Source organism: Populus euphratica, unplaced genomic scaffold (genome assembly GCF_000495115.2).
Source record: "Populus euphratica unplaced genomic scaffold, PopEup_1.0 scaffold129.1, whole genome shotgun sequence".
Taxonomy (NCBI): Eukaryota; Viridiplantae; Streptophyta; class Magnoliopsida; order Malpighiales; family Salicaceae; genus Populus; species Populus euphratica.
The window spans coordinates 845,584-871,376 of NW_011499907.1; the positions used below are offsets into that span (position 1 = coordinate 845,584).

Below are 25,793 nucleotides of genomic sequence, written 5' to 3' on the forward strand. Positions count from 1 at the left end.
TATAGTATGGGCTATGAAAGTGTCAAGCATTTGTTATACCAAGTGTTATACAACATAAATCAAGATTAGTCATTTAACAAGCAAAGTATTAAAGAGTGAACAAGATAGCAAATACAAAATATGTTAGTATCAAACATTAAAGTTCATATTAAGTTTATATTTTACTTATTCTTACACCATTAATGTAGCCTTTTCACCTTGATATAATGAACTTAGCTAAACATAATAAAACAAAGAAAAATAAATAAACAAAATAAGAACATAAATAAGATAAGAAATAACAAAGTAAAGGAAAGGAAAGGAAAGGAAAGGAAAGGCATAAACTTGATATTAATGAAAGTAAAGAATAAACACAGGCATAAACTTGATATTAATGAAAGTAAAGAATAAACATAAAAATCTAAGTACTTTATTTAATAACTAAACTAAGTACCTTACATTATCTTAATTTAAGTTTAAAATGCTAGGATTTTGATTTGATCTTTATTGCTAGACTTATCAATTACATGTTATATAAACTAAACTATAGCTTACAATCAACAAATTTGTTACTATGTTCTGATAGACAAGCCTCTGACCGTTGATTTTTGAGTTTGTTACAGGAGATGAATAGTAGAATTTTGTTACTTTAGTATACTTTAGATCTCATGCCTAAGTGATTTTGCAACTATATTTGCAAAATTTGGAGAAGTCTATGTCTACTAACCCTCGTCTTAGTTTCACAAAATAAAAGTAATACAGTGAACTAAGAGAACCCATTAGCTTGACACTTATTATGCATTTACAAGGATGGCAGAAGGAGCTTTGCCGAGAGGCAACCTATAAATTTATGAGACTAGAAATAAGTCCAATGAAGTAGTGAGAGACTGCAAATTGCTACAATTGAAAATGACCTTATATTTCCTGTTAAAACTAGAAAATCTTACCCACATGTTAATGGCACTAAGTAAACTAGCTTAGACCACACTATTTTGTCTTTGTGGATCTTTTCGCTCTTTTAGCTCACCAAACACAAAGAGTTTTCAAGAGCATTAACATAAGTACGTTAGTGGTAGGTTTGAGGAAAGAACAAAGAAACTTCTAGGATTGGATAAATTAGAGCTAGTGACAAAATTAGAAAATAGTTGATTCTTCTCTTTTGTTTTTGTTTTTAATTTTCCTGGTAAATCATCGACGTACATTAGGGAATTTCAAAAGGTCACTGTACTTGAGATATTTGAAATAAATATAGGTGAAAATTCCTAACCAAATATGATAAAAGATATCAGCTTTCATAATCCAAGTAATTATGTTAGATTCTTTATCATATTAACAATACAAAATCTAGGAAATTCTTATATTTAAAGAGTTTTTGTTTCCTTTTATGTTTTGCTGCTAGTGAAGTTTGCATATATTTTAGCAGGTAAACTCTCTAAAAAGCAACTCTAACATTAATTTTGCTTCTGTCATGCTTTAAGCATTGAGGGATTATAAATGTGTATATATGTATATGATTGTTTTGGGGTGATCATGGGATGGAAGAAAATCTAATTTAGTTACCAGGGCTAGTTTAGTTAGATGCATTCATATCTCTTTGATATTTATAGCATTGGAACAATGAGTTGGAGATTTGTTTTATAGATCCATGCTTGATATTTCTTGCTTCCATGGTGAAATATTGGTGACAAGAAAAAAGTGTTAAAGAAAGAGTGAAGCATATGTTAAGGTGGCTATAAATTGAACCTGATATCTAACGATTTGTAGCAAGAGCTCGAGTCGGTTGTTCTGTATCAAGAGAGATGACATTATTGGAGCAATGGACTGCTGATATATATGCTTATATTTGTTCAAGTTCGATAACTTGGCTCTTCAAGTCTTTTGTTTACTCTTAGTTGCTCATCATTGATGAATAATAGCTTTTTTGTTCTCTTTTTTCTCTATTATTAATTTCCTTTCTTACACCTAAGAAATAATTTAGTGCAATTAAGCTTTTATGAAAGGTACGTGAAGAAAGAAATCCATAGAGGAAACTGTAACTCTAGTTTCTTTAAAAAAATATTAGAAAAAACTATTCCCATTAGAACTAAAAAGGAATAAACACATGTTTTTAATCAAAAACCTAATTTTTTTATACATGCATTTTTTTCAATTTTGACAAAAAAAATCATGAGAAGCTTTGTGTTTCAAGTAAATATTTATTATATTGTGAAAAAAATTAATTGGAAATTAAAAAAATCATGAATTGATATTAAATAATTCTATAAAAAAATTGACAATAAAAAAATAAAAATTAGCTATCTTATTCTCATTCAACATTATTGAGAAAAGGTTTTTTTAAAAAAACAATATCATGGATATAAAGCTAATATATTATTATACATAAAGCAATCAACAATATCATCATAAAAAAAAACCATAAAAAAAAACTATAACATAACTAAGAACCATGGAAAAATAAAATAATAATTTAAATATTATATTTAGTATTTTATTTATAGTGTTTCAATCAAAATCTAAAAATGATTGAAAAAACTAAAATATAAAAAAATTAAATATTCAGACTAAAGAGATTAGGCCTCGCACATGTATAACCATAAGATGGCATGTACATGTGTAAGCTTGAAAGGCTCGTCTTAATTGGTTCTTTTATTTTTTAAAAAAAATAAGTTATTTCTTATTTATATTCTAGCTACTAAAAAGTTAGCTGAAAAATCAAGTTTGGAACTCTTGAGGCCCTCTACTAAAAAGTTAGTTGAAAAATTAGGTTTGGAATTCTTGAGGCACTCAAAATCAATATATATATAAACACTTGTAAACTCAAAACTCTGTTAAAAAATATAAAATTAAATTGAATAAAAAACTTTTCTTAACTTAAACTATATTTTACGACGACACAAAAGTTTAAAAACATATTAATAATATTTTTTACCAATAAAAATTCATTAACTTAAAAATTAGTTCTTTTAGTAACTAAAATATAGTTGATTGGCTAACTTTCTTTATCCTCTAATATAATAAGGATTGAAAAATAAACAAATGAAGTTTGAAATGAAAACATGAAATCATAAAAAATTAGGGAAATCATAAAAAATTAGGGATGAAAAATTAATAAAATTAATAAAAAACTGGTCCTGGTGTTTTAATTTCTAAAAAATTAATAAAATTAAATCTTAATTTTCAAAACTCAACATCAATTTAACGATGAAACATTTTTACTGGTGTTTTAATTTCTAAAAATTAATAAAAATCAGCTATGTGCTTTCCATCACCACCTATCTATCTGCTGTATTTTAATGGGAATACACTGTTGTGTAGTTAAATTGCGTTTTGCTGCTTTCACAGTTTCAAAATTTTGAGGTTAATCAATATGCATCATAATTTTTAAAATCTACTTTTTCAAATCATAAAAAGCTTCTACATAATCTATCATAGTCTATCGTACACTGAGCATCTATTTGTTTTGTTTTTACAGTTAAAAAATATTTTTTATAAAAATTTAAATTTATTTTACTTTAATTAATATTTTTTTATTTTTTTATTTGTTAATATGAAAAATAAATTTTAAAAAATAAAAAAATCATTTAAATAAAACAAATAGTATTTTAAATAGCACCCGCTAACAACATAATGCTAATTGAGTTCTAAATGTTTGTTTGTTGTGTTAACTTTTATTTTTAAATTGTTTTTTATTTAAAAAATTTTTAAATTAATATTTTTTATATTGATTTGATAAGCTTATGTCAAAAAAAAAAATTCAATTGGAAAACACATTTAAGTACCACTTTTAAGCATATAAATAAGCCTCGGAGAAAGCCACCAACCACTGAAATCGCACCATGGATTTCCTTGCAGCATTTTATAAACTTTCCTTGTCGTTGTTCAATGTGTAGCAGCTGGCATAGCAGGTATGTGTTGTCCTGCTACTACTTGTTAGGGTTTTTGATATTTTATAGAAAACAGGCTCAGAGGGACCAAATTCTCGGCGCTTACTGGCATGATTTCTTGTTTGTTCTTCTTCTTAATGAACAACTTGCTTATTATGGGAAGGTTAGGCAGGCTGCCATCCTCTCTCCAGCAACAATCCTTTGCTGTCGAAGTATATTTCCCCTCGAGACTAGCACAGCTGAGAAAAAAAAAAACTTTGGAAAATATCATACGCAACAAGTTGAAATTCAATGCATTATTATGGTATTCTCAGCAGCGTAACCTTAAAAGAAATCAAAGGGTTGCATGCAACCTTTAAATTTGATTTATTTTTTTATGATTTTAATATACTAATATTAAAAATAAAAGAAATTTAAAAAAATTATTTTAATTTATTTTTACAGGAGAAGTAATTTAACAAAATTTCATGCGCTAAATTACCGATACCGACAGCGCTTAAATTTTACCAGCTGTGTTATTTTTATATTAAAAAAAAAGGCCTCCGGATTTGGACCAACACATGTTAGAGTAGTGAAAACATTTTCCTGTGTGTTTTGACCAACTAATCAATTGCTTGATGATTTCTGAGGAAAGGGATGCTAATAGGCGGTGGCGGCGGCAGGATTTACCTAAACTTTACTGGGTTTCCTTTCCCTCTTGGTCCTTTCCTTAATAGGCGCACTATAAGGACTGAGGTAACTTTCTTTATCTTCAACTTGGCCTCAATAAAATTTAATGATCGATAACCTTGGCTGTTAAGGATTTTGATCAAGAATAAGGCTTAATTTTCCTTTGCTATGCAAATTTACAAACTTGTCTGTCTTCAGGTTTTATCCCTTGCAGTCTCTTGTATTTGGCATCTTATAGACTTTACGTACCTGTTAGGAGAGATAAATTACATCATAATGTCACTGTTTGTATTATAATCTGGTTTCTGCTCTTCAATTGTTGATGTGCAAATGAGTGGAGGTTGATGTTTTTGCTTGCATGACGGGCTTATATTTCATGCTGCATTAATTGTTGTACACATTGCTAACTTTAATCAGGTCCAGCATCATTCTAGCAGGTGTTCTGTCTGTGATAAAAATTATGATAGGGCTTTTTTTTATTATTCATATTTGCTGTGTTTCAAGTTTTTACACTAACAAAAACTTGTGAAGTGGAAGGAGCAGATTGGAAACTTCTTCTCAGTTAATATGTTTTCCCAATATTGAATGTTTTCTTAAGAAAAATATGAGGACTCTTGATCTATGAGGTCTCCTAGAAATGTCTTTAAATTGTAAAAGACACAATTCTTTTGTATGCTAATATAAGCTGTAGCTAGAAGGTCTGTTCATTACACTATGTGTTAACCCCCTTTTCTTCTGTTTTATGCCTTAGGCTGTGAAGAGTTGTATATAGCTATTCGAACAAGAACAAGCATTAGGCTTCAGCAGTGTATCAACAAACATTCGAATGACAGTCATCAAACTCAAATCTGGAGGATTATGGGTCCACGCACCCATTGCTCCAACAGAGGAGTGTATTCAGGTTATACCTTGTGTACCTTTTTTTACTCTTTAACTAGATACTGTCAGTTTTATTTTGTTGCACGTAGGATTTGAGTTGTTGTGTATGGTCCCACACCATGTAATGGTGGGATCATCACATTAAATGTTATGTGATGGCTGTCTCTTAGTGTTAATATTATTGTGGTTCGGGTACTCTAGCTACATAAGATTGAAATTAGAAGAGAGGAGAAGAAAATTAAGAGAGAAAAAGAGAAGAAGAGGCAGCAGAGCAGCCTGTGCTCTTTCTTCGATTTCAAGCTCGTTCACCGTTAGATCGGGCTGAGATTTTGACAGCAACTTCTAGACATGTTGATCTTCATTCTGGTGGTTGGATCAAAGATTGGTGGTGTCGAAGCTAGCCTTTTTGACAGAAAACGGGGCTGTCAGTTTTGTGAGTTTTTCTCAAATAATTCTTCTTTAATCTTGTTGTAATCCAAGAATAAGTTGTTCTTGATGATATATATGTTGTATCCCTTAGTTGAATCTGAGGAAGAATGATTGTGAACCCATTATTTGTTGAAAGTGGAAGTTTTTAGATGGACTACGGTCCCATGGTTTTTCCCACATCGGGTTTTCCACGTTAAAAATCTCGGTGTTGATTTTGTGATTATTTGCATTATATTTTCATCATTGTTTAATTCTGTTTTACTGCACAAAAAGGGAAAGAATTGGGACTTGTGAATTGTAATTGTATTCCGCTGAATTGATCCGGGTAAATTGGTGTCTGGTTGTTCTGAGTTTTCCCAACATGAGTATACGTGGAGTTTAGTTTGTTTCTGTAACGCAGGAAAATGTATTTTTGTTACTTTATTTTCTATGCTCATTATTGCAAGTTCATTCAAGGACAGAACCATGTGCCATTGATTGCATCTTCAAGTTTGGTATTGGGTTACCCACTATTAGGGGCAAAACTGATCTGTCTTTCTAGGACTATCCAATAAAACCACTTTTACTTGTACATAGCAAACCAAAATGGCTTACCCTTGCCTTAAGTTATAAATTTTTTTTTATCAACTATACAGTTGTATATGATATATGTAGGAAGTAGGAGGTGCGAAATTATTATAATTAGCTATTGGTCCTCACTTCTATTCCAGATGAGCCTGTTGCAGGAGATATGATCTTTGTTTGCTTTTACATGAAAACCAGCTGTTGGATGCTAGTTCATGTCAAGACATTGATTTCTTGACAGTAGGAAAGTGCATCCTTGTGAAAGGAAGTGCTTCTATTTCCTGCCTCAAAATTCAAAATAAAAGAAAAATGGCAACATGTGCTTCTAAAATCTCAGAATTTATCACTATTAAATTGTCTTCATGCTTGATGGAAATAAGAAACAACTGAAGGGAAGTCAGTTATGTCTAATAGTCATATATTTGGTTATTTAATGTATCCCCTTAAGCAAAATTGGCGACATTTTGATGAGTGGTCTTACTCTGCCAGCTTTTGAAGGAGTTGGGAGCTCCAGTCGAATACATTGTCCTGCCTACATTTGCTTATGAACATAAAATCTTTGTTGGCCCATTTTCGAGAAAATTTCCACGGGCCCAAATATGGGTGGCACCAAGACAGTGGAGCTGGCCCCTGAATTTGCCACTTGAGTTCTTTGGAATTTTTCGTGCCAGAACCTTGATGGATGAGGATATGTCTACCCCTTGGGCTGATGAGATTGAACAAAAAGTCCTAAGCTCGCCCGAAGTTGGTAATGTAGATTGCACATGCAATGAATTAAACTTCATTTAACGAATCACGATTCGATCAAATTTGTTGTGTATTATCTCAGGAATTGGACCGTATGTCGAGGTAGCTTTCTATCACAAGCGTTCAAGATCACTACTGGTAACAGATGCTGAGATTTTTGTACCAAGAATGCCACCTGAATGTATTGGCAAAGAATCCTTGCTAGCATCAGCAAAGAATGGCTTGGCTGTAAAAATTCTTAGTAAAGGAAAGGAAGTCCCTCAGGAACCAGTTGTTGATAACCAGAGGAGCCGGCAAAAAGGTTAGTTTTTGAATCCCACTTCCAACACGGTAAACCGAATATGGTGTTGCATGAATTTTGAGGTTGAGAGTGTGTATGCATCACATTGAAATCAAGTTCTTGGTGCAGGTTGGGAAAGAATGGTCCTCCAGATCTTGTTTCTTGGTCCTTCTAATCTATTGGAACCTAATGCTAGCTTCGCTCAGATGTCACAAAAGTTGATTGTTTCACCCATTGTGAAGACTTTGGTCTTCAGCGAAGTTCCCGAAAAGGTAAAGAAACGGCTATGATGCAATATTAGAGCTCTTATTGCTGGGCTAAGATGATTCTGTAGGCCTAAAAAGTGAACAACAACAGACCATCATCTGTCTGGTTATGGTGTACCACGATTAGTACTATCCAACCAAAGAATAAACATATGATGAAATTCATTTGAAGTATCAACCTACCAGATCAATAAAAGTCCGCACAAGTGTTTTCAATTTCAGTACGTTCAGCTTTGTTCTAAAAATGACCATTCTCGTGCTTGTTAATACTGCAGGTCAGGGATTGGATTGATAGTATTGTCCGAGACTGGAAATTCAAGAGGATAATTCCTGCTCATTTTGCTGCTCCAATAAACGCAGGCAGGTCTGAATTTTTAGCTGCATTTGCATTCATAGATGACCTCTTGGGAGAGCGTTATGTTACTCGGCCTTCACTTTCTCTTCTGGTTACATCAATTATGGGCAAGGCAGCCAGTTACTTCCCGCCAGATGACATGAAGACCTTATCATCTCTTGATCAGTTTTTAGTCTCAGTGGGAGCAGTGAAGAAGACTGTCTCAGGCAGGAAGAAAACTGCATGAAACATAAATTTAGCCAATCAGTTTCACCACCTTAAATTCACTTACATGTAAATCAAGTCCTCAATAAATCATCTGTCCTAGAATCCTAATAGAGTAATAAAATATATGGTTTTGATGTCCCTATTTGCAGATGTTTCAAATGATACGATATTCAAAAGGTTAAATTGTATAAATAGCCTTGTTGTGCGAGTACTTCGTTATTAAAAGCAGATTATGCCTCCATCATCTATTTGTTATCTACAGCTTTAACTTGCCATTTAAGCAATGAGTAAAAATTGTACTCACAGTAATTCCTAAAAGTCTCCTCAGTTAATGATTGTGGTTCCTATCTGGTGGGTATTTGTTGTTGTATTACAATTTATTTTTGAAAGTGTTTTTTTTTTTTACTTAAAAAAAACATTAAATTAATACCTTTTAAGATGTTTTTAAAATATTTTGATGTATTAATATCAAAAATTTTAAAAAAATCTGAAACAAACATCATTTATATGTTTTTTTAATTAAAAAACACGCACTATATCACCAAACACATGAAATTTAAATTGACTGCAAGTGAAAATGCGAAGGTTGGCTGGTTCGATAATCTAAACCAGGCTTAGCATCTTTCCATGTTAGTGACAATAACATGACTGAGAAAGGATCAATGACCTAATCATTAAGAAATTCTGAGGATGAGAGTGAGTTTCCTACCAAGACAAATGTTCATGGAATAACCAAGAAAGCAAACTCCCTCCTTAAAGAACAAAATTTGCATCTTCCTAGAACTTGACTGTTCGCACTGTTTCTATCCTTCATTTCTAGTGAAAGGAGCTCCTAAGCATTTATATGTTATCCATTTAGAAGCTTCGTGTGTGTCAATCACTTGCATCTTCCGCAAAGGTGGAAATTACTTGTCGGGGAATCAATCTTTCATGTCCCTGAAAATTAATAGCCTTGCCTTGCCTTGAATGGCCTTCTACCATACTTTTGAGGTTATATATTAAAAGCTTGGGCCTACTAGGGTTGAAGTTCGTAAACAACCATTAACCCTTTTCCAAGTTCTGGCTACTTACCATGTTGAATGTTAAGTATGAACATCTAACAACATATTTCCATGGGTCCAGCATTCAAGGAAGATGACTCGATGAACAACTTTGAAAACAAAATCGTGCCGGTTCGATCTGGAGAGGAAATGCCCACTCTTGTGCATGGATTCCTGGCACTTGTTCAACCAGAAAATCAAATATGGAATGGACACTGTTTATCATAAATACTTGAAAACCTATATTCTGGTTGGAGGGTCACCTTCCCCTCAACTAAAAACCATACCACACCAGCTGTGTTGAAATTTCGTTCTCAGCAGGCTTGAGTATACACGCTCGTGCAAACCACTCATTGATAAACGTATAAACAAACAGAGAATTGTTTTCCATTTTCGCGGGGCACAGAACTTTTCAGAGAGTAACTTGTCTTCGAGATGAACACCGCAGCAATAAAAGAAGAAGCTGGCTAGCTAGCTAGATCTTGAAAGTTAAAACACTGCTGTCATGGACCATGAGAGACTTTTATTATTACTCAATTGTGTTTTTTTTGTCTGTATCTGTTTATTTAATAAAAATTAGTATAATATAATATTAATCTTTATAAATTTCAAGTTTAAAATGTTTTATTTAAAATCATATATTAAAAACCAATATAAATCATATCTTGTAATCTCACCTAACAACTTAAATTTTTTTAATTGAAATAATTTCTTATTATTTTTTAAAACAAAATAAAATTTTCATAAAATACTATTTAAATTAAATTTCAAACTTCTATTGTTTACTTAATAGTCTAATAATTAATTTATGGTGCATAGGATACCTGCCACCATGAAATCTTAATTCTCATGCAAACCAGATCATATATGCACCCACCATTTTTTATGATCGATTGATGCATAATTATAATCATAACCAGATCTTTTTTTTTTTTGCATCTTCACAAATCTTGATATAGTGATGATGTCAACAAGACACAAAGTATATAAATAGAAATTAAGCTTAACTAATTCCTATACAAAATGACCATAGGTTTCACAAATAAGTAATCTTAAATTTCAAATTAATATTACAAGACATTTAATTGAATTTATAAATATTTAATTTTGAACTTTTCTTTTTCAAATTAAATTTTTTTTGTTAACAAGGTTCTCATCAGTTAAAAATATATTATCAAATTTTAATCTTTGTATTTTTAATCTCCTCGACTAAATTTTTATCATTTTCTAAGTGCTTTGGCCTTCTTTTCTCACAATTATTATTTTTTTTATTTCAAATATATTTTTTTGGTTTTTTGTTTGTATGTTCTCCCTTTTTTTATAGTGATCCAAAAATAGATAACAAAAATGTTCTTTTAATTAAGTGTTATGTTAATGTTATATTATTATAAATATTTATTCTTTTATTTTATTATCCAATTTCTATATAATAAATTTCAATCATATATTTATTTTTTATATACATGTGACAATTTGAATAGGTGATTTTTGATATATGAATGTATGAGCAATGAAAAAGGTCATGTCATAAGACAAAAAAAAAAATAGAAGAGGTATACATCAAAGTATGTCATAGATAATAATTAGACAAATTATATTCAGTTTGTGTTGTCAAAGAGGTTTACAAAGCACTCAAGCAAATAAAATCAAAATTAAAAAAACTTATGGTTCAATGAGCAAGTATAATGAAAGAGCAATTCCATTTATGCTTCATGTAAAGCACTTAATAAGAGTTTATTATGATATATTTTATTTTATTTTAGTTTTAATTACTTATTTATTAGTGACACTTTTAACAAACTATTTAATTTATAAAAAAAAAAATCTTAATTGAAAACTGACTCTTATAAAGTTATACGAGGAAACTCGTATGAAGAAAGCAAATCAAAAAAAAATCAAAAAACTTTTGTTGATAAAAGAATGGACCATAGATTATACATATTTTGATAGTTATCATTGATTTTAGATTATTTATTTGCATAAATCTAATTAAGTTTTAAAATTAATTTTTATTTTATTTTATTTTATTTTATATGAGAGATATAACACCAACATAATTAAGAAATTCAATAAAGACACTTCCACATATTCTGGAGGCTTGTACAAGTAATTGACCTAATAGAAATCAAGTTTATAGTTTACATATAGCATCAACCAAAAAATTAAAAGAGAATCTTTTGTTTTAACTTTAGGCAAAACACATGCTAACCCAAATTAATTATTATATATCAAAATAATTTGAACTACTTTAAATACCCAACAAACCTTTTTTTAATTAGCCTATTTTCTAGAAGGCCTGTTGACATCATTTTTATACACCAAGTAAAAAATAATAAAATTTTAAAAATAAATAATGGATCTTTGACAATAATAAATTTTTTATTTAATAAAAATCTAAGTACTTTATTTATAACTAAACTAAACTAAGTACCTTACATTATCTTAATTTAAGTTTAAAATGCTAGGATTTTGATTTGATCTTTATTGCTAGACTTATCAATTACATGTTATATAAACTAAACTATAGCTTATAATCAACAACTTTGTTACTATGTTCTGATAAACAAGCATCTGATCGCTGATTTTTAAGTTTGTTACAGGAGATGAATGATAGAATTTTGTAACTTCAGTATACTTTAGATCTTGTGCCTAAGTGATTTTGCAACTATATTTGCAAAATTTGGAGAAGTCTATGTCTACTGGCCCTCGTCTTAGTTTCATAAAATAAAAGTAATGCAATGAACTATGAGAAGCCATTAGCTTGGCACTTATTACGGCATTTACAAGGATGGCAGAAGGAGCTTTGCCAAGAGGCAACATACAAATTTACGAGGCCAGATATAAGGCCAATGAAGTAGTGAGAAGCTGCAGATTGCTAGAATTGAAAATGACCTTATATTTTCTGTTAAGACTGGAACATTTTAAGCTAATTACACTGTTCTAAACATGCCTATACCAAGATTGGATCATATCCACATGTTAATGGCACTAAGTAAACTAGCTGAGACCACACTATTTTTTCTCTGTGGATCTTTTCGCTCTTTTAGCTCACCAAACACAAAGAGTTGTCAAGAGCATTAACATAAGTATGTTAGTGGTAGGTTTGAGGAAAGAACAAAGATACTTCTAATATTGAATACATTAGAGCTAGTGACAAAATTAGAAAACAGTTGATTCTTCTTTCTTTTTTTTAATTTTCCTGGTAAATCACTTATGTACGTTAGGGAATTTTAAAAGGTCGATGTACTTGAGATGTTTGTAATAAATATAGGTGCAAATTCCTAATCAAATGTGATTAAGGAGATCAGCTTTCATAATGCAAGTAATTATGTTAGATTCTTTATCATATTAACAATACAAAATTCAAGAAATTCTTACATTTAAAGAGTTTTTGTTTCGTTTTATGCTTTACTGCTAGTGAAGTTTGCATATATCTTAGCAGATAAACTCTCTGAAAAGCGACTCTACCATTAATTTTGCTTCTGTCATGCAAAGCTTCGGGGGGATTATAAGTGTGCATATCTATATGATTGTTTTAGGGTGATCATAGGATGGAAAAAAATGTAAATTGAACCTAATGTCTAACGATTTGTAGCAGGAGCTCGAGCCAGTTGTTCTGTATCAAAGGAGATGACTCTATTGGAGCAATGGACTGCTAGTATGCTTATATTTGTTCAAGTTCGATAACTTGGCTCTTGAAGTCTTTTGTTTACTCTTAGTTGTTCATCACTAATCAATAACAGCTTTTTTGTGCTCTCTTTTTTCTTTATTATTAACTTCCTTTCTTCCACCTAAGAAATAATTTAGTGCAATTAAGTTTTTGTGAAACGTACGCGAAGAAAGAAATCCATGGAGGCAATTATAACTCTAGTTTCTTTAAAAAAGAATATTAGGAAAAACTATTACCATTAGAGCTAAAAAGGAATAAACACATGTTTTTAATTAAAAAAACCTAATTTTTTTTATAAATGTATTTTTTTTTATTTTAACAAAAAAAAATCATGAGAAGCTTTGTGTTTCAAGTAAATATTTGTTATGATTGTGAAAAAAATTTAATTGAAAAATAAAAAAAATCTTGAATTGATATTAAGGAATTACATAAAAAAATTGACAATAAAAAAAATAAAAATTGGCTATCCTATTCTCATTCAACATTAATGAGAAAAAAAATTTAAAAAAATCATGGATATAAAGCTAATACATTATTATACATAAAGCAATCAACAATATCATCATAAAAAAACTATAACATTACTAAGAACCATGGAAAAATAAAATAATAATTTAAATATTATATTAAGTATTTTATTTATAGTGTTTCAATCAAAATCTAAAAATGATTGGAAAAAATTAAATCATAAAAAAATTAAATATTTAGACTAAAAAGATTAGACCTTGCACATGTATAATCATAAGATGGCATGCACATGTGTAAGCTTGAAAGGCTTCTCTTGATTAATCCTTTTATTTTTTATATAAGATGTTATTTTCTATTTATATTCTAGCTCCTAAAAAGTTAGCTGAAAAATCAGGTTTGGGACTCTTAAGGCCCTCAAAATATATATATATATACAAATACTTATAAACTCAAAACTCTCTTAAAAAAATATAAAATTAAATTGAATAAAAAAAATTTCTTAACTTGAACTATTTTGTATGACGATACAAAAGTTTAAAAACATATTAATAATATTTTTTATCAATAAAAATTCATTAACTTAAAAATCAGTTCTTTTAGTGACTAAAATATAATTGATTGGCTTTATGTAATGTAATAAGGATTGAAAAATAAACAAATAAAGTTTTGAATGAAAACATGAAATCATAAAAAATTAGGGATGAAAAGTTTTTTAAAAAAAAGGAAAAACCTTGAGGTATTGAACTATACTTTTCCCTCATGAGTAGTAAAAAAGGGGAAAATGTATATTGTTATGTTTATATGCCAAAACTGGTCCTGGTGTTTTAATTTCTAAAAATTAAAAAGAAAATCTTAATTTTCAAAACTCAGCATCAATTTAAGCGATGAAGCATTTTTTTAAGGCCTCAGATACAATGCAGCACAACAGAATCGTTTGAACATAACATGGGATAATAAAAAAAAAATTAAAAAAAAGGAAAGATTGATGACTATTATTATCTTATAAAATTACGTAGTCAGGATTTTTGTCATTGAATTTAGCCTTGGACTGACAGATCTGTGTAATATTCATTGTTTGTGAGTTCTGGTACTGTCCTTCGTCCTTACCTTTGATATCTTTGGTTCAGGCCAGGACATTGAAAGATTGGTAGAACAGATAAAAAAAAAAAAAAAAACTTTGACAGCAAAATGCTCCAACCACACAGGAACATCACTTTCGTGTAATGTTCCAGACAGCACACCCTCTTCGTACAGTACCTGACATATTAGAACTACTTGCGATACTTCCAGCTGCCTCTAAGCCATTTCTCTCCGTCTTTCACAATTTCATTTTATGTCGTCCTCTCTCTCCGGGTAAACTTTCGCCCTTCATTTTCTCATGCAGAATGTTGCTTTTTGCATCCTGTAGGTAATTATTGAAATTCATATTTTGTCAAATAATGTTTTTTGATGATCCCAGCTGGTTTCGACAAAGTAGAGGTAGTGTCAAATATTGCAATGAAAGCAAACACAGCAGCAGCAGCTCCAGCAACAATGCTGTTTTGGATTCCACGGAATGTTATGCTTGCACTCAGGTTGGTGTCCCTGTGTTTCACTCCACAAGCTGTGACAGTGCCCACCAACCCGAGTGGCAAGCCTTAGCTGGATCCTCCCTCGTACCTATCCATGCCAAATCCGACCCGATATCCAAACCTGCCCGCTGTCAAACCCCGACCACAAAGGGCCCGTTCGGGTCCATCCTGGATCCACGTAGCAAGTGGGTCAAGAAATGGAATAGGGTGCTGCTGCTGACCCGGGGCATTGCGCTGGCCATTGATCCTCTTTTCTTCTACGCGTTGTCACTGTCGATTGGAAAAGGTGGAGGCCCTTGTTTGTATGTGAATATTGGGTTTGCAGCAATCGTGACAGTTGCTCGTTCTTGCGTGGATGCGGTGCATCTATGGCATCTATGGCTGCAATTCAGGCTGGCGTACGTGTCGAGGGAGTCCCTTGTTTTTGGGTGTGGGAAACTCGTGTGGAACGCACGTGCCATTGCTTATCATTATGTGAGGTCACTGAAAGGATTTTGGTTCGATGTTTTTGTTATCCTGCCGATCCCCCAGGTTTAGTACGATTGCTTTAATTTGGTGATTGCCCTTTGTTGTTGTGCTAGTGATTTAAACAAATGCCAAAGGAGATTTGGTTTCCGGCGATATATATATATATTAGACTTTTATGGTAGTTAAGTATAGTAAAAATTAATAGCATGATCGACCACATTTATCTACATATTATCTACGCAAAAAATGAGTTGAAAATACTCTAATTAATATCTAATCCTTAAACCTTAGAAATAAAAATTCGAAACTAGTTGCGATGTTCTTGAGATTTTATGGATGACTTGATCTTCAAGGAATCATGAGCTGTGGCTAATATCAATACATGGAAGGAGTGGTGTGTATATCCAAGTGTTCTTAATTATGTCGGCAAAACAACAGAATAATTTATGGAGAACTACAGCAGTGATGGTCCAACTTCACAAATTTTCTAATTAGAAGTTCATTCCTTGTATTTGCTGAAGAAAACGAGGGCAAAATGGTGCGATTCATCTGGGGGGAAAAAAAGATTAACGCTTCTAATATCTTCATTTTGCAGGCAATATTTTGGTTCCTGGTACCAAAACTCATAAGGGAAGAAAAGATTAAGCAGGTCTTGACGATGTTGTTAGTGACTTTCGCATTCCAATTCCTTCCCAAGGTCTACCATAGCTTTTGCTTGGCTAGAAGAATGCGGAAAGTCACAGGTTATATATTTGGCACAATTTGGTGGGGTTTTGGACTCAATCTCGTTGCCTACCTAATTGCCTCTCATGTAGGTCTAACTTAATCTCACTAGAGAAATGAATCTTTAAGCTTCATATGACATCAATCTGATAGTAAAAGGCACCTTTCCTTGAGATTTTACAGGTCACAGGAGGATGCTGGTATGTTCTTGCAACTGAACGAGTTGCGACATGTCTCAAGAAACAGTGTGAAAGAAATGGAAACTGCGATCTCACTTTGCAATGCTCAATGAATGTTTGCTATCAGTTCATGTATCCAGCAGATAGCTATGGAAACCCTTGTGGCAGAAACTCAACATGGATTGCTAAGCCGTTGTGCCTGGATGATAATGGGCCATTCAATTATGGGATTTATTCGCCAGCTCTTCTAGTTGTATCCAGCAATTCTCTAGCAGTCAAGATCCTTTATCCCATATTCTGGGGCTTGTTAAACCTTAGGTAATTAGCCTACTTAATTTAGTACAAAAGCTGCAAACAATTTCTGATATGGGGGTCGTCAGTTTTTTCTAATAGTCATTTCATTTGCATTTGCCTTTGCCTTGGCCTTTTCAATCCTCCAGATTTTTGTGCACAGATTTTTCCTGTGCATCTTTGATAGGAGTCGAATCTTGAGCTAGTGTATACCAGAGTCTCTCTCGTTTCTTTTCAGGCGCGCTTAACATGTTAGTTTAAACTTCACAATCAGGTTTCCAACTTTCTGTATGAATAGCTATACATTTAACTACATCTTCCTGAACTTTTGTAGAAGCGTCTACAGTAAACTAGGTAGTCATGCTGGCATTATTGATGCACCTAGACTCCATGAATTACCAAAATTTAATCTGATTTTCTACAGATAATATGAGGAAAATGTAGGCTTGTATAAGCTTGATCTGGTTCTTTACTACGGTTTTCTTTTAATATCATGCTTTTATTGGCAGCTCTTTCGGCAACGAACTCGCTCCAACAAGTAACTTGGTAGAAGTGATGTTCAGTATATACATTGTGCTGTTTGGTTTCACTCTTTTCACTTTACTGATAGGAAACATCCAGGTAATAAAACTTCAGCACTGATTTCTTTTGAATGAATATATATAAAAGCAATAATTACAGAACTGAGGAATTCTTATCGTTTGATAGGTATTTTTGCATGTGGTCATGGCAAAGAATAAAAAGATGCAGCTAAGACGCCAAGATGTGGAATGGTGGATGAGGAGAAGACAGTTGCCAACTGGTTTAAGACAAAGATTTCGACATTTCGAACGCCAAAAATGGAGAGTCATGGGAGGAGAGGACGAGATGAGTTGGATTGAAGAGTTGCCCGAAGGACTCCGGAGAGACATTAAACGCTATCTTTGCCTAGACCTCATAAAAAAGGTAGCGCAAAATCCTCATAATGTGTTTTCAAAAGTAAATTGACTAATCAAATTAGCATCAAGGGATGCCTTTTAAATACTTATGAAATGGAGTAATTCTTACTGCAGGTGCCTTTGTTTCACAACTTGGATGATCTTATCCTTGACAACATCTGTGATCGTGTCAAGCTCCTTGTCTACTCAAAAGATGAGAAGGTTCGATATGATCATAAAGTTAAAATCATTCTGTTAGCTTATTTTCTATGCAACAATCCATACTGCATGCATAATTCTGCAAGAAAAAGAATTAAACTGTTACACTGTATTAAGTTGTTGAACATATTATTGCCCCCAAGAACAGATTTTAAGAGAAGGAGACCCTGTGCTAAGGATGGTTTTTATTGTGCACGGACGTGTGAAATACAGCCAATGCCTTAGCAAAGGCATGGTAGCCACAAGTGTGCTTGAGCCAGGAGGCTTTTTAGGTGATGAGCTGCTCTCGTGGTGCCTTCGCCGCCCATTTATAGACCGCCTCCCAGCCTCATCCGCAACTTTTGTTTGCATGGAACCAACAGAAGCATTTGTTCTGGATGCATATGATCTGAGATATATCTCAGAACACTTCAGGTACCGATTTGCCAGCAAGAGACTCAAGCGAACAATGAGATATTACTCGTCCAATTGGCGAACATGGGCAGCCGTGAACATACAATTTGCTTGGCGACGATACAGGATTAGGAAGAGGGGTCTAGCGACTCCTGATATGGTAAATGTAAGCATGGAGAACCGTCTTCGGCTGTGTGCTGCAATGTTCATGTCGCTGAGGCCACATGACCACTTCCAATAAATTACATGCAATTGATGCTGCTATTTTGGTTGGCCTTTTACCTTCTTTAATAAGATTTAGACACTAAATCTTCCATGAAAATTGTAAGATCAGGACTATACACAGCTTAAGAGCTTGTGCTATTCTAATATTCTTTCTTCAAGAGTTCGAAGTATGTGGATTTATCAGCGGGTAATTAGCTCAAAATTTTCCTTATATTTCATGACCAATATTCTCTAATCTTTCTTTACAAATTTAATTGCTTCTGGTTTGTTTTTCTATCTATTAGAAAATATTCTCACATCAGAGACTCAAACCTAACCTAGTTTATTAAAAACAAATTAACACAATATGAAAAATCCAAATTTTATATTTATTTATTTTTCTTGTAAATTAGATGGGGTTTGAGTTTCTCAGGATAGGGTTTTTCCCATTAATTTACATCAAAATTAATATTTGTTACTATTTATAAAAGCACGAACTTGTATTGAAATATTTGATTAAAACACTATTAAATTCTTATTAATTTAATGACTACACTAATAACTTTAATTCATTTTCAATATGTAAAGTTAATTATTATCTTTCCCAATTTTTATTAACTTCCCTTTATGTTTTTATTAATTCATTTTCAATTTTTATTAGCTATGGATACACATGTGTTCTAATATTACTTCTATACAGAAAAAAAAAAAAAAAAAAAACCTTGAGTCCTTATGTAATCAGTGAAGCTTCTCCTCCTCCTCTTCTTGTTCTTTTTTTTTTCAATTTAATTCTTAATTTTTATTTAATTTCATCTTTTTTTTCAATTTCATACTTATATTTGTTTAAAGATTGTTTTTGGGTTAGCCAAATCAACTAGATCATGTAAAAACAACTTCTATATAATTTAATTTTAAACTTAAGTTAAATAAAAAGTCAAGTCAATATGTTTTTTTGTTGATTTTATTTTTTTATTAATTTTATCCTTAAAATATTTTTACTGGTCGGTCATATTGCTTTTAAATTAGTCAATTTAACTGTGGCATGCCAGGACAATTCCATATCGTCTAATTTTAAGTTTAAAAAGTTGGATTGAGAGATTTTTTCTCAATTTTATCTTTAAATTTTTTTATTTATAAGCTTTTTCAGGAAAATATATATTTTTCTTAATTAATTTTATTTTTTCCTATTTTATTTACCTTTTCTTTATTATCATGTTTTTCTAAATTGTTTTCTATTTAAGGGAGTATTTTTTTTTTCTTAGTTTATTTTTCTATTCATTTTTCAGCCATTTTCTTTTAATTTCTTCTCAATTCCACCTTAACTTTTTTTATTTTTTTTATTTTCTTCATTTCTCAATTTTTAATTTAAAAAAATAATTTTTTTGGTTTAATTTTTTAATTTATTAGGATTAAAAATTAGGTTATGATAAGGATATAATCTTATTATGCATAAAATATATCTAATATGCTTGGGTGCACCAAAAAAAATATAAAATTGAAAACTGGAGGGATAGATGGGGTAATACTTGGGGAAAGTTCAATTAATTAAAAATATAGTTCTAAATATAATTTAAAAACTTTATGGTTTTAAAAATAAAAATATTGAACAAAAAAGGGGTTCAAAATAAAATTTTAAAATATATGAGGTTTGATATGAAAATACTGAACACCTTATAACTTTTTTAATTAAAAAAATGATTATTTAAAATGTAATTTAAGATTATTATTATTATTATTATTAAATCCTGATCTTGCAATCAGATCATTAACAAAGCATGCATGCAAGGATGGATCTTCATGAATTTGAAATTAATTTTTACAGAATATTTGAACCATATTGATGCTAATCAGACATGTCACTTTCCTAGCTAAATCTACCATAGAGTTAGGCAATTTTGGTATTAATTATGTATTTAATGGCTCTAATAGTATGGTCCTGGGAGATAAAGTTTTTATTATTTGGCCATGCATGCTTTTGATCCTTTTGTTACGAAAGCATATATATGCCCTTGAAGAAGCCATTCAAATTAATGGCCTTGCTAATCAGATAATTAAAAGAGACGCTAAACTTAAGATTGAAGCCTTTCACTCTCGGATGCTCAACAACAATAAGTCTCACCTTATTTTATTAGACATTGCTACTAAAATTTTAATTTATTAACAATATTCTAAAAAAAAATGAGAGATTCACAGTGTAAAATTATATCATGAAGCTTCTCATAAAATGTTGTGAACTTACTTTTCACTATGGTTTTATTTTCTGTTTTATTATTTTTTTTTTTTAATTTCACCCTTTATAGAGTAAATTAAGGGTCAATTTGCCAATTTAAGTAAAATAGTTAAAGGAGGAAAAAAAAGATAGAGGATCAAAATGAAAAAAACAAAGAAAATGAGTGGTGGTTTTAAAGTTTTGTAAAAAAACATAACCCATCCTCTTACTTTTCCAATTATACATTTGTGGTCCCTATAGATTTTTTAAATTCACTTTTAATATAAATCTTTATTTTCATTATTTTTTAGTTCCTGTGTTATAAAAAATAGAGAGGAAGTCACCCTGGATTTGAACCGAAAAGTGAGCAAATCATGATCAACATTAATTTCAATAAAAAAAAATACCTTGGTGTTATTAGATTTTATTCAATAAAAAAAGTTTTATGGTGATTATTTTAAGTCTTAATATTACCTAAAAAAATTTTAGATTAAGAAAGAAAATTTTTACCCACTTTAATTCGGAGATTTCTATTGTTTTTTAAGATGATAAATGAGTTTTTTTTCTTCTTTCTTGCAAACTAAAATCACGGGTCAAGATCTAAATGTTCATAAAGTCACTAATTTCGTATCTCCTTCCTCTTTAATCCTTATTTAGGTTGAATTTTATTATTTTTACTCTTATGTTCCTTCCTAGCTTAACTCTCTTTTCACTTTTCTATTTTTGATTCAGAGATAATCCCAATTAATTTATATATCTATATGTTAAATCTCGTAAAAGATTAAGGTTTAACTGGAAGATCTTCTTAATCTATAAAAATTTCTAATTATATGACTTAAATATTAAAATAAATAAGGGTACCATTTTTTTATTTGCTCTGGATCATTTAGAGGATGCCAATCAATCTTCTTAATCTATGAAAATGAATTGTTTTGGAGAACAAATTAATTTTTATGTTAACATATCTATAATCTATTTTGGATGCCAATGAATTCCGATAATTAAAGTTTATGTTATATTTTTTTTCTTTTGATTCACAAAATTATTTTATAAAATATGTTGTTTGATTATACATGTTTAATATGACTTTGTATCTTTATTACAATAATAAAAAAAACAATATAAATCATCGTTAACTAATATAGTATTTTATTCATATTTTATTTTGATTATCAAACCATAGATAATAACAAAAAATATTAAAATCCAAATTAAATTATTAGATTGAACTCTTAGTTACTTTTTTCTTTCAATTATTGGATATGCTTGGTTATTTTTTTGGGTATCCTTTGACTTATCTAAATGAATGAATTCATAAAATTTTCGTCATTTCTTTTGGAAAATTGCACTAACATTAAAAATAGTTTCTAAATAAGTTTTTATTCATAAATGTTAATTAATATATTCCAAAATAAGTTTTTATTCATAAATGTTAATTAATATATTCCAGTTACATAAAAATTAAACAAAGATTAAGAATAATAATGCTAATATTATCTCACCAAATATTAGTAGGGTCATAGATAAAGCTTTCAATAACATCATATAACTTATTTATTCATGAGATTAAAAAAATTTAAAAAAAAAACTCCTCTAAATAAAATTAAAAAACAAAGATTTTGTAAACATAATAATATTAATATTAATTGTAAGAGCAGAACATATTGCAATTTCAGAATATAGATATATGTATGTATATATGTAACAATTCAGCTTTACATTCTTAGTTTTTATCTTAGTGAAATTATAATTATTGTATAAATTGAAAAAAGTTAACTATTTTAGATACAAATTACCAAGATTTATATCAAATTATTTGAATTTTTAATATCATAAATTTAAAATAAATAAATAAATAATAAATTATTATTTTTATTATAAAATAAAGTATTAATAAAAAAATTAAATAGGAAAAAAAACTAATGAATTACAATGTGGAATTACAAAAATAGGCACCATATTCTCTTTTAAAAGGACCACCAGCATGGGCCATCCTGACAAGCAATGTCGGCCGCTTGGACCAGACAATTTCGAAAAGCCCCCCCAAGAAATTGTCTATAGCTTCATATCCTTAGACGAAAACAGAGGGAGAGAGACATGGAGGGGAACCCCTCTTAATTTTTTATCGTTCTCTGTTAAACCCCCTTCTTGATAAACTGGTAAGGCCATGTCATGAACTGTTTCTTTTCTTTTTCTTTTTACTGATTGGTGTTGAAAGTTGTTAGCTTTGTATAATTATAGGACCAAATCGAGCTTTGATTTTCATGGATCGGTTTTTTTTTTTTTTTTGTATGTTAGACTGTTAGGAATGTTTCTTTAACAATAAAAAAGAAGTGGGCTTTGATTGTTTTCTCTCAAACTACTATTTGTTATTGAATTTTCTGGTTTCTTGTTTGATTGTTTTCATGAATTTTCTTTGTTTAAATCCAAGAGTTTATTTCTTGTAATGATCATTGACTGTTTTTAGTTTTTTCTTTAGAATGTTTGTATGGTTAACGTTGCAGTTTCTGTAAGGAATAGTACAATTCTGGTACAGCTTTTGAATCTGATTGAGAGATTTTCTGGTGGTAACTGGTTTAAGCACATCAATCTTTAACTGGTTGATTTTAGTTTTAGTTGATTTGGGTGATTTTGAGGTCGAGCTTGAGTCTCTGAAGGGAGAGTGTTTGATTTATTTCAGATTATTAGTCTATTATTTCAGTGTAAATATCATTATTTGATGGGATTGTTTTTTTGGTAAAGATAACAGAAATAAATGCATGGTCTTGGGTCAAAAAGAGATGTTCCTGTGAGTATGTGACTGCACATAAGCACACATGCGTTCAAGTTAACATCCATAAGCAAGCTTGGATGCAAAATAAGGACAGGTGTGATAGAAAGTTGTCGCGCATATTGAATTAGCTCTCTCTACTTTTGCATCCCTTGCACCACTGATGGAATATAAGAATTTGTATTTTCTACTCATGCCAGAAAACAAGTTTATGATCCAATTTCCCGGCTAGTTGTTACTGCATCATTGTGATACAACTTAATATGTTTATCAGTTATATTGTCAGTCAGGCAGAGATCAGAAGTGTAGGGCATGGTTAGGGTAGATCTGTTTGGCATTAGAATTTGCAAATATGGATCTAGTTCAATTTATTGGTATTTATCATCGTGTCACCATCTCTTGTATAAACTTCTGCCTTGTTAACTGTAGCTCATAGCTGGCTAGCATTGCATGTGGAGAATGCAAATCATTTTTAAGATGCAGCTTGCTCTAATAACGTCAAGTGTTCTTTAACCAGTAAATTTATTTGTCTAAATGTTAAATAATGAATGTCAGCATGTTTGCTCAAGTAATCTATCCTGATATTTTGTTATTGGAAAATATGCCCTTATATTGTTGGGTCATTTAGCCTTTTCTTTTTACTTTGCATTTGGTATTACAAGTGATGGTATTATAGCTAGAGGCTCTGACACCATGAAGTCGATTGTTTGGCATCTTTTTATTTGTTCATTTTGGATTACCCTTCTTGATCATCTTAACCTGCTTCTTTCTATTAAGTTTTCCACCTTTTGGAGATAATAGTGTAGTCTGATGAAATGAAAATGTTCTGTTTTGACATACAGAATTAAACGCTGGATTACTCTATTATGCATAATTAGATTGCAGTGAAAAATTGAAAATGGATGCTAAACTGAACCTCAGCCTAAATTACATGGAATTTAGTTTAATTCTCTTTCTAATTCTTATTTTTCCTGCCAAGTGAAATACTTGGAAATTTATTAGCAAGAGGAGACAATCCAGTGTGAATTAATGGTTAATGTTACTTGCAGGTTTCAGCTTCTACAACCATTGAAAGTGATGATGTTTGCATAGTCATTTGTCTCCAATCAAAATGTGGAATTTTGCATCCAAGTGCCTAGCTGGAAATGTTAGTTTGAACAACTCTCTAAAGCCAACTCAAGTTCCTTCAGAATACTCAGACGACGAGGCATCTTCTGTTATAAGCAGAGAAGAAGGCCTAGAGTGCCCGATATGCTGGGAATCCTTCAACATTGTTGAAAATGTGCCATATGTTTTATGGTGTGGCCATACTCTTTGCAAAAATTGCATCCTAGGGCTTCAATGGGCTGTTGTGAAATTCCCTACATTACCAATTCAGCTTCCTCTCTTTATTTCTTGTCCATGGTGCAATCTGTTATCGTTCCGCCTTGTTTATCGAGGGAACCTCAAATTCCCTCGCAAGAATTATTTTCTTCTTTGGATGGTTGAGAGCAAGAATGGTGATAGAGAGAAGTCTCATGGCACCTTCTGTGAAGATCAACAACCCCACTGGTCATCGGACAGTAATTTAGTCCTTGGAAATCAGGCAAGCCGTGGGAACATCAGGAGGGGACAATATGTTCATCATGCTGAACCATCAGAGGCAAACCATGATCATAATCATGTCAACAGTTACCTCAATGTGAGGAGAATACATTCCTCTCTTCAGAAATCACTGGTTTTCTTTGTTCATCTGACAGCAAAGTTCCCATTGGTCATCATATTCCTTTTGATCATCTTATATGCAATACCTGCCAGTGCAGCCATTTTGGCCCTGTACATTCTTATCACTGTTTTGTTTGCTCTCCCATCGTTTCTCATTCTGTACTTTGCTTATCCTAGTTTGGATTGGCTTGTCAGAGAAATCATCACTTGATATCCAAATTAGCGTCGTAGTCTGCAAGCATTATGAATAGAAGTTTGCTCCAAGAAAGTGGCACATCTCTATCTTGGTGCCGCGAGTTTGGTTATTCAATGACTATCCAGTCTCCAAGACTATTTTAATTCTTTGGGTATGAGGCTCCTCAATCCCACTATTCCTATATCATCCTTGGCTAGAAGCTTGTCTGTAAATGTAGGATTTGGCTTGTCAGGGCTGGATGTTGTTTCTGGAGGTTTGTTGGTGATGATGGTCCTGTGAAAAATGGTCTCTTTGGGTATATGCAATGCTATTGTAAGTATCTGAAATATTAATCAAGTGAGGGCTATCACCCAAAAGCTTGATTTCTTGGTTGTATGGGGACTGATGTTTTATTGAATCTTTATTATGGTTCTGTGTCATGATGGATTTTGAAACAAAGCGACAAAAACCTGAGTTGTTTCATATTAATCTTCTGTGTTTAATACTATTTAAATTGAATTCTTTTTTATATA

At 31.2% G+C, this 25,793-nt stretch overlaps 2 protein-coding genes and 1 pseudogene across 3 annotated transcripts; all 3 read left to right on the forward strand.

The window, feature by feature from the left end:
• Positions 1 to 4,499: 4,499 nt before the first annotated feature.
• Positions 4,500 to 8,503, forward strand: LOC105133499 (uncharacterized; annotated as a pseudogene).
• A 4,366-nt stretch (positions 8,504 to 12,869) lies between these two features.
• On the forward strand, positions 12,870 to 18,601 carry LOC105133500 (cyclic nucleotide-gated ion channel 2-like). Its single transcript, XM_011037529.1, has 9 exons — positions 12,870 to 12,957; positions 14,565 to 14,790; positions 14,897 to 15,539; positions 16,072 to 16,287; positions 16,383 to 16,696; positions 17,179 to 17,290; positions 17,378 to 17,614; positions 17,722 to 17,808; positions 17,954 to 18,601. The coding sequence occupies exons 2-9, from the start codon at positions 14,771 to 14,773 to the stop codon at positions 18,437 to 18,439; spliced, it is 2,115 nt and encodes a 704-aa protein (XP_011035831.1). The 5' UTR covers positions 12,870 to 12,957; positions 14,565 to 14,770; the 3' UTR covers positions 18,440 to 18,601.
• A 4,021-nt stretch (positions 18,602 to 22,622) lies between these two features.
• On the forward strand, positions 22,623 to 25,793 carry LOC105133501 (uncharacterized). 2 transcript variants are annotated; one of them, XM_011037530.1, is made up of 2 exons: positions 22,623 to 22,770; positions 24,431 to 25,793. In XM_011037530.1, the coding sequence occupies exon 2, from the start codon at positions 24,493 to 24,495 to the stop codon at positions 25,294 to 25,296; it is 804 nt and encodes a 267-aa protein (XP_011035832.1). In that variant the 5' UTR covers positions 22,623 to 22,770; positions 24,431 to 24,492; the 3' UTR covers positions 25,297 to 25,793. The 2 variants fall into 2 exon arrangements, with proteins under 2 accessions (XP_011035832.1, XP_011035833.1); XM_011037531.1 differs by lacking the exon at positions 22,623 to 22,770 and adding an exon at positions 22,808 to 23,478.

What these genes read in the sequence shown, in the direction of transcription:
- LOC105133500 (XM_011037529.1), top strand. Translation starts at nt 14,771, where the DNA reads ATGTCGTCCTCTCTCTCCGG. An exon ending in TTATCCTGCCGATCCCCCAG is followed by an intron (nt 15,540 to 16,071) that starts GTTTAGTACGAT and finishes TTCATTTTGCAG; the next exon opens with GCAATATTTTGGTTCCTGGT. An exon ending in TGGGGCTTGTTAAACCTTAG is followed by an intron (nt 16,697 to 17,178) that starts GTAATTAGCCTA and finishes TTTTATTGGCAG; the next exon opens with CTCTTTCGGCAACGAACTCG.
- LOC105133501 (XM_011037530.1), top strand. Translation starts at nt 24,493, where the DNA reads ATGTGGAATTTTGCATCCAAGTGCCTAGCTGGAAATGTTAGTTTGAAC.